General features: G+C 38.4%; 1 protein-coding gene and 1 non-coding gene across 4 annotated transcripts in view; both read left to right on the forward strand.

Moving 5' to 3' along the window:
• The window catches only part of SPHKAP (SPHK1 interactor, AKAP domain containing), a 162,603-nt gene that overhangs the window by 55,159 nt on the left and 95,497 nt on the right, over positions 1 to 11,947 (forward strand). For all 3 annotated transcript variants that reach the window (XM_040450796.1, XM_040450794.1, XM_040450795.1), the window contains exon 3: positions 5,882 to 5,989. In XM_040450796.1, the coding sequence (XP_040306730.1) occupies positions 5,882 to 5,989 (108 nt within the window). The remainder of the gene's footprint in view (positions 1 to 5,881; positions 5,990 to 11,947) is intronic.
• LOC121014536 (U6atac minor spliceosomal RNA) lies at positions 1,356 to 1,480 on the forward strand. Its single transcript, XR_005783268.1, has one exon. It is a non-coding gene; the product is annotated as a U6atac minor spliceosomal RNA (small nuclear RNA).

Below are 11,947 nucleotides of genomic sequence, written 5' to 3' on the forward strand. Positions count from 1 at the left end.
GCCTGGCTCAAATCCTAGTTCTCTAGCTAGGCAAATTATTGACCCCTCTAAGCCGAGGAAAAGAGAAAATATGTGTTTTATTATAGCTAATGTTTATTGGGAATTTGCTATGGGCCAAGTACTGTTTTAAGCACATTACATATATGGCCTCTTAAATCCTACCTTGTATGTCTAGTGGTTTAATTCAGATAATATATATTAGGGCCTTACCCCAGGGCATTCTCAATAAATATAGAATTATTTTGTCAATAATTCAATACTATAGATATTAATTATGTCTATTAACGAAATAGATGGGGAAACTTTGTTTTAATCATTATCAGGTAAGCTATTTCTTTAATTATGAATAAAATTCAGATTTTAAGTTTATATAGTGAACGAGTACTCTCATTAAACAAAGCTCTCTTCAAAACATTTCTTCGAAGGTATTGAAAGATTTAGGTTTCATTTTAAATCTCACTTCTTTCTTCTGCCATTTTCTCTACCATAGAGAAGACACTCAGTGTCCAAGGGATATGGAATAACCAAAGGGGAAGTCTTTCTAGCATTTTCCACTGAGTAAGCAGGTCCAAAGAGCTGTTGACTTTCTTCACTCCCAGGATAGGGCAGAATAAGGTCTTTGCATATTTTCGGTTATTATTTATTTTAAAAATAGGTACAAACACCCTTAAAGCAGAAGACTTGACAGATTGATCTTTCTGGGCTCATTTTTCTGTTGGAGAAGTTAAATGCAGGAGAAATCTAACAGGTTAGCCAGCTCTCGTCAACATCTGCCCCATCATGAGACAGCGTCTATCACAGCCGTGGGGATCTCGCAGTGGAAAGCGTCAGGCTGATGCCTTTGGATGTCTCCATCTCTGCCTTTCAGTGTTTCACCAGGAAACCATGCCAATCCAGCCACCACCTTTCTGAAAGACTCAAGTGATTTGTGTCTGATCTCTGTCCTCTTCCTAAGGCTGACCTTGGACAAGAATAAGTAACAGTTGCTTTCTTTTCTTGACCTATGTTGTTGCAACCCTAACGCCTTGTGCTCTGAATATCCAGAAAGTAGAAGAGGTCCAGTGGCTGCTTTTTTGAGGAGTGAGCTTTGAAATGGCTTCGAAGTGATGGTAGTCAGAGCACTTATTAAACTACACTGCGAAGTATTATTAACTGGTATGTTTATTTGATGCTTCCATTTTTAAATCTCTAACATTGTTATGGTGCGGAGTGAACAAAGGCTCTGATTTATTGATGGGAGTTCCACATTTTAAAGAGCACAGGCAAGGGGCAGTAGAAGCTGACAATAGGGATTTCTTTCAGCGTTAACACAAATAGATGTAAAAGTATGCTTTCCTTTGAAAAATTAAAATACTGTGTTGTATGAAAGGAGAGAAGGTTACACGCCCCTTGACAAGGATGGAAGAGGCCCTCGGGCCTGACAACACGCATATGGTTAAGGCATTGCCACCTACTTCATGGCCTCTAACCAACGTTTTTCCTCTTGGACTGTTGGTGGGAATGCAAATTGGTGCAGCCACTCTGGAAAACAGTGTGGAGGTTCCTCAGAAAATTAAAAATAGACCTACCCTATGACCCAGCAATAGCACTGCTAGGAATTTACCCAAGGGACACAGGAGTACTGATGCATAGGGGCACTTGTACCCCAGTGTTCATAGCATCACTCTCAACAATAGCCAAATTATGGAAAGAGCCTAAATGTCCATCAACTGATGAATGGATAAAGAAATTGTGGTTTATATACACAATGGAGTACTACGTGGCAATGAGAAAGAATGAAATATGGCCCTTTGTAGTAACGTGGATGGAACTGGAGAGTGTGATACTAAGTGAAATAAGCCATACAGAGAAAGACAGATACCGTATGTTTTCACGCTTATGTGGATCCTGAGAAACTTAACAGAAACGCATGGGGGAGGGGAAGGAAAAAAAAAAAAAAAGAGGTTAGAGTGGGAGAGACCCAAAGCATAAAAGACTCTTAAAAACTGAGAACAAACCGAGGGTTGATGGGGGGTGGGAGGGAGGGGGGGGTGGGTGATGGGTATTGAGGAGGGCACCTTTTGGGATGAGCCCTGGGTGTTGTATGGAAACCAATTTGACAATAAATTTCATATATTGAAAAAAAATAAAAAGAAAAATTAAAATACTGATAATACAGGCCAAGTGGATTAATTTAACTGTTATAATTTACATCATAAAATGTTTCTGCTCCTTGAAGAAAAATGTCACCTCAGAGTTTCATTCATGGAAAAGAGCTTTAAAATGGAAGTCCATAAGAAGGTGTAGTTACATTCACACGAAAAATGGACACACGTAACTTTTGAGAGACATACCCCAAATTAGAGTCACTCTGTATGGTTAAGGAAGAAGGCAGCATAATTAAATGATTTCATTCACAGGCCTTGGTGTCTTTAAAACCAAATCAAAAGCCAGGAGGCTCTGAGCAACTTGGGGAAGAAACTCAAATCTCTCTGAGCCTCAAGGTCCTTCACCCTCAAAATAACAATTTCTGTGAAGATCCTTATCTTTAACTCGTACCTTGTAGCATTGCAATAAGGATTAAATTAAAAGGTTAAAAAAAGAGAGAAAACTTCAGCACATTTTCTAGCACATTCTAAGCATATAAAAAATAGTAGCTGTACTTATTAATACTGCAAAATGCAGAACGAAAACCACACCTTAGATTAGAACATTTGCTAAAGAGAATTTGTCTTCACAGATCTGAAATGGTTTCAATCCACTAATTTCAAGCGAAGGCATGCAATGTACGACTTCCCTTTGGAGTGCGCTTCAAATAGTAACAACGAAAAGCACGTACTGAGAGGATAACCTTCCGTCTGCGCGCCACAATGTGTGACAGCCGTCCTCTCCCCGAGTACTCGTGATCCCACCCGTGGGTATTATTTTCCCCACCCACAGGTGTGGAAGCTGAAACTCAGAATTGAGGTCAACTGCCCGAGGTCATTCTGCCACCAATGGCTAAGCTAGGATGTCAACTCAGACCCACTCATAGAGGTGCTCTTCAGCTCTGTCCCGTGATGGAAGTAAAAGTGAATGGCAGTGAGGAGGGGGCTGGAGCAAGAGACGTTTTCTACTTTAAATAAAGTTAATCTAGATCAGTGGTTCTCAATTTGGGAGAAGGGTGGGGCTCAAAATACCCTTGCGCTCTAAAGAAAAGTATTGGGGACCTCACAAAGCTTTTGTTTACAGGGATTTTGCTTTCTGACGTTTTACTTTTTTCAAATTCCCAATTAAAGCTAAGAAAATTGGGGGAATTATTTATTTATTTCAAAATGACAGGTCCTATTTTAAAATATTTTAAAGCAACAATAAACACATTAAATGTCAACATTCATCTTTTTACACATTTTTATTTAAGTTCCAGTTAAGGTACAGTGTAATAGGACTTTCAGGTGTAGAGTATAGTGATTTAACACTTCCATACATCACCTGGTGCTCATCACAAGTTCACTGCTTAATCCCCATCACCTGTTTAACCCATCCCCTCATCCATCTCTGCTCTGGTAACCATCTGTTTGTTATCTATAATTAAGAGTCTCTTTCTTGGTTTCTCTCTCTCTTTTTCCCCTTTACCCTTTTGTTTTGTTTCTCTCAACGTTTATTTATTTTTGGGACAGAGAGAGACAGAGCATGAATGGGGGAGGGGCAGAGAGAGAGGGAGACACAGAATCCAAAGCAGGCTCCAGGCTCTGAGCCATCAGCCCAGAGCCTGACACGGGGCTCGAACTCCCGGACCGCGAGATCATGACCTGGCTGAAGTCGGACGCTTAACCGACTGCGCCACCCAGGCGCCCCTTGTTTTGTTTCTTAAATTCCACATATGATTACATTCCACATAGGAATGAAATTATATGGTATTTGTCTTTCTCTGGCTTATTTCACTTAGCATTATACTCTCTAGCTTTATCCATGTCATTGCAAATGGCAAGGTTTCATTCTTTTTGATGATTGTATATGTGCATATATATACATATATACATAAACATACCACATCTTTATCCAAAAAAATGGCTATAATCAGCAACACAGGAATTAATATGAAATTTTATGTAAAGTTAAATCGGTTTCAAAAGACACACCTCTTTTAGTGAAAAGAGTGATGTCATTTTACATTTTTAGCACATCTCCTTAAAGTCTAACTTGGCAGAAGGCACCTAGACCCTGCCATTATCTTCGGCCCATGGCCGGTCTTGCTGTGACACCGCACATGAGCCCTGGAGGACTCCACAGAGGATTTAAGAGACTGTGAGAGCGAAATGGACAAGTAATGTCTTCCTGTTATTATGGAAATTGTTTGCGGGCCTCTCTGGAAGATTTCAGGGTTCCCTTGGTAGGCCAGCCCTCACTTTGAGAACCACAGTTCAGGTAAAATCCGTAAGAGAACTGAAAAGCTGTGTTGCTAACTGTAGTCCACAGTCATAGCCCAAGTTCATCATTCAAATACCTACTTATCCATAGTATGTCTTTTTGTGCGCTGTTCTAGAAAAGAATGATGGAAATCTGTCATCTCTAGATGATAATAAACATCGAGTGGGAAGATTTAAAAGCAAATAACATTTCTTGGTGAAAACAAGACGTGTTATGGGAACATGTGTCAGAATTATATTTGGCTAACTCACAACTGAGACAAAAATTAATGCATTTTTCTCTTTATAGCATAAGACAATCCTTTGTTATACAAATAAAATGTAATCGAAGTGCCATTCTACTTTTGTGGCATTAACCAAACTGATTAAATCTGTTATATGGCTTAAGTGAAGGTAGTAGTCAAATATTAGCAGACATGCACCCTAATAAAGTAGAGGGCACCAGCAGAGCACTGGAAATCTTAAGTAAGTTGGAAAAAATCTTGTGGAATGTTTGGGCAATGTTAAGACACATTAGAAACTGAATTGTTTGGTTATTCATGAGATTGCATGTTCAAAATGTCTTGTCTCAGAAATAGAATTTTTCTTCCGTACTTTAAAATCCAAGCCCAGAAACAAGTCACTTGTAAATCATATTTGGTTTTGTTAATTCATTTATTCAAATTTGTTTTGCTTTACTGTACTGTTTCTAAGTGGAAAATGATTATCACGAGGCACTTTAATTATTCCCGATAATTTTAAAACTTGACATAATACGTTAGGTATTCTAGAAAAATTGAGCCCTATTTCACATACACATTAGCAAAGCTGAAGCTTAAGAATCATCATTTCAGGGCACCTGGGTGGCTCAGTCGGTTGAGCGTCCGACTTTGGCTCAGGTCATGATCTCGCGGTTTGTGGGTTCGAGCCCCGCTTCGGGCTCTGTGCTGACAGCGCAGAGCCTGGAGCCTGCTTCGAATTCTGTGTCTTCCTCTCTCTGCCCCTCCCCCACTCGCGCTCTGTCTCTCTCCCCTTCAAAAATAAACATTAAAAAAATTTAAAATAAATGATAATACAAAATAATCATCATTTCAGTAGCAATATTGCACCAAAAGGAAAAAACAGTACATTTTTTAAGATTGAAAATATTCATAGAGTGTACAAGAGCACCAGCTGTAAAGTGAACTTTGAGCCTCAATGCCAAATGAACCATACCCCAAAATAGTCATTGGAAGTTTCCCCATGTTGGACATCATCGAAGTTTCCAGATGTAGGACTTGATGACAGAAGAAGCATCAGTTTCAATACCATTGCATTCCTCTAAAACCAACTCCTGGTTGACTATTTGACATGTTCTAGAGGTGTTATTATCATGCAAGGTGTTTTTTTTTTCCCAGTATCCAGATGCTCTGAGGTAAAGAAAACACGAAAAACAGGTTTATCAGAAAAGAACCACTGGTTTAACTAGAAAACCTGACCTTGTAACACTAAGAAGGTTTTCTGGATTCCCTTAGGTTCTTCGAAGCAACAGTCTGCTAGAGTCTACAGACTACTGGTTACAGAATCAGAGGACGCCATGCCAGATTGGGTTTGTGGAAGACAAGTCTGAAAACTGCGCTTCTGTAAGTAAACACAACTCTCAGGGTCTGGGCTGAGAAAGCAGAGAGTCTGGCAGGTGTGCTCCTGGGAAGGACGCAAGTTTCATAACTCATTAAATACAAGGTTAGGAAAGTATCATTTTGAAAATACGCCACTGGTTCATACGGACCGTTAACACAAAAACACGCAGACCTCATGTTTCTCCTCCCGTTTTGCTCATTTCGACCGGTAAACTAACCCGATCACTTCTCTGAAAAGGAAAAACGATGTTTATATTTTCAAAAATGACTGAGAAAGAGATTCTGAAATAGGATCGTATGATGAGAAATAAAAGACCATTCAGGGAGCTCTCTTGGATTCTTTCCAATATATTTTATAACTGCTGCTGGTTAGTATTTTCCAACACAAAAACCGTGTAAAAGTATTCTACCATTCTTACAAATTATAGTCATCATTTGAAAACCTTTCCAGCCTAGGAAATATACAGGCATGCATTTTAATATACTAGAGCTGTGCTTTCCATACAAAACCTTCGTTTTCAAGGAAGAGATGTTCTTATAGACACATAAAATTCTTAAGGCGTAGAGTGGGAGCACATATTATTGATACGAAAAATCAGTGTTATGAATTCTCCTTCCTGTAGGAGATACGCTCCCTCCTGTATGTTCTACAAAGTGATATGTTTCATTGTAATTGAAATCACCTAGCTCTGTAGGACTCTTAATGACAGAGATTGGGGAAGAGTATTTCCAACGTGGAGAGAAATGTAATTCTCATGACTAAACCCTGAACTTCAGCTTTGAGCTATTCTTGGAGGTAAGTTGAATGCCAGAATTTCTGTTAAAAGGGAAAAAAAATAAAACACAAAAGAAGGAAGCTAAAAATGGGGTGAAGAAGCTTTTTATATAAAACGGGCAGCACCAGAACTGGCAGACGGAGGATGTGAAACATTTTACACCATAGAGTCTCGTAGCACAAGGAAAGCCGAGTCCATTCAACACACTTATTTCCATCTCTTTGTTTAGGCAAATGATTTTGATTCCACTGCTTTTAGGACTTTTAATCCATTATCCAGAAAAGTAGTTGGTGTCTAAAAATCTTTGGGGAAAACAGAAAGGGTTACGTGGCAAATAATTTGACAGTGATCCATCCTTTGCAAATTCACTTCTGAGATGAGTTAGAAAATACAGGCATTTATGGATACAGATCTCTAATCACATCGTGAAAGGGAGAGAAGTGGAACGTAAAAGCTATCCAGCTACATTCTGGAAAAAGTTGTCATCCAAGCAGCTCCTGTTTAAGAAGTCTCCCACTTAGGGCCGCCTGGGTGGCTCAGTCGGTTAAGTGTCCGACTTCGGCTCAGGTCATGATCTCGTAGTTCATGAGTTTGAGCTCTGCATCAGGCTTTGTGCTGGTGGTACAAAGCCTGCTTGAGATTCTCTCTCTTGCGCACGCGCGCGCTCTCTCTCCTTCTCTACCATTTCCCATTTGCTCTCTCTCTCAAAATAAGTAAACTTCAAAAAAAAGAAATGCTAAATTTATAACCAGATTTAAGATTACCCTTGGCTCTCCCTAAGCAAAGAGAACTCTCCTCACACTCCCCACGAACCCCAATGGACTCAAATTTGGGCTTAAAACCATATGACTTCCTTTCCTAATTCATTGTCCCTTTATAGTGTCCGATGACATCAGTGAAGTTGAGCTGAATCATCGTTCCTTTACAGTTCTTTCTATTCTTTCCAAAAGGAGAAAAACCTAAACACAAATAAAAGGCATACTGGAAGATTTGTTTCCCCACAATGTTTATAAAAAAAATTGTCCATGACTCTAAACCTAAAAGAAATGTCAAAATCCCTATAGCAAAGTAGCCCTTATCTCTCAAAAGAATCATCTACTCCTTTTTTCTTAATGTCCGAGTCCTTTCTCTCTTTCCGACTTGGCGCATATTTCTAGGGAAGGAAGAAGAAACACAGTCCAGAGTTAGACATTGCTGAAGGGAGGTGACGATCTAGAGGAGAAACAGAGGTGAACTATGGAGATTCCTGACCAGAAGGGCGCCTGGGTGGCTCAGTCGGTTAAGCGGCCGACTTCAGCTCAGGTCATGATCTCGAGGTCCGTGAGTTCTAGCCCCGCGTCGGGCTCTGTGCTGACAGCTCAGAGCCTGGAGCCTGATTCAGATTCTGTGTCTCCCTCGCTCTGACCATCCCCATTCATGCTCTGTTTCTCCCTGTCTCAAAAATAAATAAACGTTAAAAAAAAAAAAAAAAAAAAGAGAGATTCCTGACCAGAAAGTGGTCAGGGAAACAGTACTTAATTGCTTTTCAAAAACAAATTCTCCATAGCAGGATGAAAGTGAAAGTTGAATTTAAAGGAAAAACGACTGTATTTTAAAATATTATCCTCATTCAAGTTTCATTTAAAAATGTAGTGTAATAAAATCACCCCAAATCGAAATCTCTTTTCCAATAATCACAACAGAATCTGAGGAGCCTGTAGCGAAGTTGGCTTATATTTTATTGCTTTGTACTCTGTTCATGGCTCTATGTTAATCATCGCTCCTTTAACTCATTTCTTCCCGATCAAAATTAACAGCCAACTCTTTCCATTCCAATTAGATTGGCTTGGTATCCATTCTACTGAACTAAAAGTGTCTGAACATGCAGTCCTGAGGACTAAGAACTTTGTGAGCCAATGTCTTCTGAATTCAAGATGGCCACATAAAATTTTTATTGAATGACAAACTCAGGCTTGGAGAGCCATCAGGAGCCATCAGGCTTGGAGACCCATTGTGCACTTGGGTCAGTATGGCTGTTTGTTCTCAACCCTTAAGCAATGAGGGTTTTTGTGTTTTTTTTTTTGTCATTATTTCAATAGAGAGCTACGTTCATTTCCCAGCTAAAATGAAGAGTCTAAATGAGTAGTAATTTGAGGCAGTCAGAAATACAGTAGGTGTGCCAAACACGAACAGCTTGCCCAGAAGTCTGGCTCCAGAAGTGCCCTACAAGTTACCCTCAAAATTTTTCGATAAGCTATCAAATATAAACAATATGCTTATGTTTTTCCAAAGAGACATCCTTTCAAATTACATAATTTCATTCTCTTTCTAATTTGCCAGACTGGAAAAAAACAAAAAAAAACAAACCCTTACACTAACATTAACTTTCAGGGTGTTTTTTTTTTTTTTTTAACCTGATTATTTAAGAGAAGGAAATGTGGAAAAGAATAATGGAAATGGAAGCCAATTTCTAAACCCAACAGCTGAGTCATTATCTTAATAGAGGTTCTTAACACAAAGGGTAGGGATTGGACTTTTCAGGACTCCTGACTTTTTTTAATTAAAAACTAATTTAGTTGCTTTCTAATCCACTATTACCCTTTGCTATTTACTCAAATTTAATTTTTTTTATATCAGGAATCCTCTTTTGATTTAATGCTTCATTAAAATTACCTTGACAATTCACATTATTTCTATTTATAGCTACTGTCAGACTCTTTCCTTACTGATCATTTTAAGACTTGGCTATCACCCTCCAAATAAATTATATCCTCTAGCATGCATTTTAATTGACGAATCACAGTATTTGAAAATGTGCTACATTCGCCTTAAATTTTTAAATAAATTAAGTTCTTAGGCAGGCTTCAACATTCCACACATGATATTACAAAACTAAGAAGATATTTGGCAAGTGTTCGGTGGGTCTCTGATGTCAATGCAACCCAGTGGCAACAATGACAAAACGATATCTCAGATGACAGCTCTTTATTCTGTATTATTTCTCCAAATATTTCTATATTGAATCTATTCTAAAATTAAACAAAAATAAGTTAAAGAAAAGACAAACACCCACTTGATACGGTGATCTACAGAAAAATCTAGACTCACATGATCAAGGAAAAATATAATTATAGATCTATGAAGGGACATTTTACATTATTTAGTCCAGATATTTACCAACTTTTCATGTGTTTTTTCCTTTAAAAATCAAGTTTGGAACTTTTTTTTTTTTTTTTAATTTTTTTTTTTCAACGTTTATTTATTTTTGGGACAGAGAGAGACAGAGCATGAACGGGGGAGGGGAAGAGAGAGAGGGAGACACAGAATCGGAAACAGGCTCCAGGCTCTGAGCCATCAGCCCAGAGCCTGACGCGGGGCTCGAACTCACGGACCGCGAGATCGTGACCTGGCTGAAGTCGGACGCTTAACCGACTGCGCCACCCAGGCGCCCCGAGTTTAGAACCTTTTAAAAAATTATTTAATTTTAGACATACAGAAAAATTGCAAGAATTCCTAGAATTCCCAGATTCCCCATATGCTAACGTTTCACTACGTTTGCTCATCCTTTCCTTTGTGTGTATGTATGCATCTGTGTGCATGTGTACATATAGGATTTTTTTTCTAAAATTTTTGAGACTGAGTTGCAGACAAAATGCCCCTTTATCTTTACATACTTCAGTGCAGGGCTTAAATATTTATAATGAGGATTGAACCCAGAGCTGCAGAAACTCTTGTTCAGGTTCCTCATTTGGTACCCACTGCACAATAATTTTCCTTAAATATTTATGCAACAGTTTTCAAGAAGTTAAATGTTGCCCCCATAAAAGTGAAAAATCCAGTGCTGATGGAAGAAATCAGCCAGACTGAGCAAAATGAAAGCCTTGTATTTAAGCGCAACAACACTCTTCTTAGGAGGCAGCTTAAGTACCGTCAGGGTTGAGTTGCACCCGTGAGGGAGCTCTCAGCTTGCACTCATGGTAGAATATTCCTTCCAGCTTCATGCAGGACTGCTCTTCAAGAAAAGTTCTTCCATCTTGATATATTTCTAGGAGTTTTAGTACCCCCACCTTGATTGATCCAGAAGAACTTTTTGGAGGCTTGCTTCTTAACCCAACCTTAGATAAAACAGGTAAGGCAAGGCAGCGCTAGCAAATCTGATCTGTGTGGACTCACCTTGCCCTGAGCAGTAGCTCCTGAGGCACCTTGCGAAATCCACCAGTCCCAGAGAGAACTTTGACTCTCGGTGAAATAAAAGTTCCATTAAATTTTGCCAAGTCTCTGGAAGCCAATAACTTAGAATGCTTTATGGTGAAGCATGACACAGAGGGATGGTGGAGAAAAGTCTCCCACCAAAGCAATTAGGTGGCTTAACATGCAGAAGGACACATGCAAGAAGCTGAAACCTAGAAATGTGATAAACAAAACTGAGATGGAGCTTTTGATATAACTTAAGGACTATACCTACAGTGTGTGGCGAAATAATACAGTAGTATTATGGGTGTAGACTTTAGACCCAGCCCATACATGTATCATGCCGTGCATCTTGAAACTAAGAGGAAGTTTTTACAAGTTTATTTTCCTTGAAACTTGAGTTTGTGTTGTATCACTTATGTTGTGGGAAAAATGCTGCATAATAAAAATTAAGATTATTGACTTTCTTTATTGGCTCAAGAAATTGCAATGTATATCTAAGCATTACTAAGTAAGTGGAATGAGACTTCCAATAATTCATAGCATGAATAGGAATTAAGAGGGCAATCTAGATGGCTATTTGTAGGACTATTTAAGCTTGATACAACTGTAGACACCAATGTTTCAATGTTTACACTTCAGTAAACAATAGAAACAAAATGAAAGCCAAGTAACAACTCTATGCATATATGTATATATGAAAGCCTCACAGTATTAATCTCAGTGCATTAAGAGTTGCCACAATTCATTATGAAAAAATAAAATTTCCAATAGCAAAGTTGGAGAAAAGCCGAACATAAGAAATTCATTGAATATAGACATGAAAGACATATATAGACATGAAAAGAAGTCAACCTCTCTGATTATCAAAGAGAATCCACTATAACTATTACAGAATTTGTTTCTAATAAACTTGTTAACATTTTAAAAAATATTTACAAAATAAAATGAAATAAAATGATATAAAGTAAAATAAAATAAAATAAAATAAAATAAAATAAAATAAAATAAAATA

Source organism: Herpailurus yagouaroundi, unplaced genomic scaffold, assembly GCF_014898765.1.
Source record: "Herpailurus yagouaroundi ecotype Mexico unplaced genomic scaffold, PumYag 202, whole genome shotgun sequence".
In the NCBI taxonomy this organism is placed as follows: domain Eukaryota; kingdom Metazoa; phylum Chordata; class Mammalia; order Carnivora; family Felidae; genus Herpailurus; species Herpailurus yagouaroundi.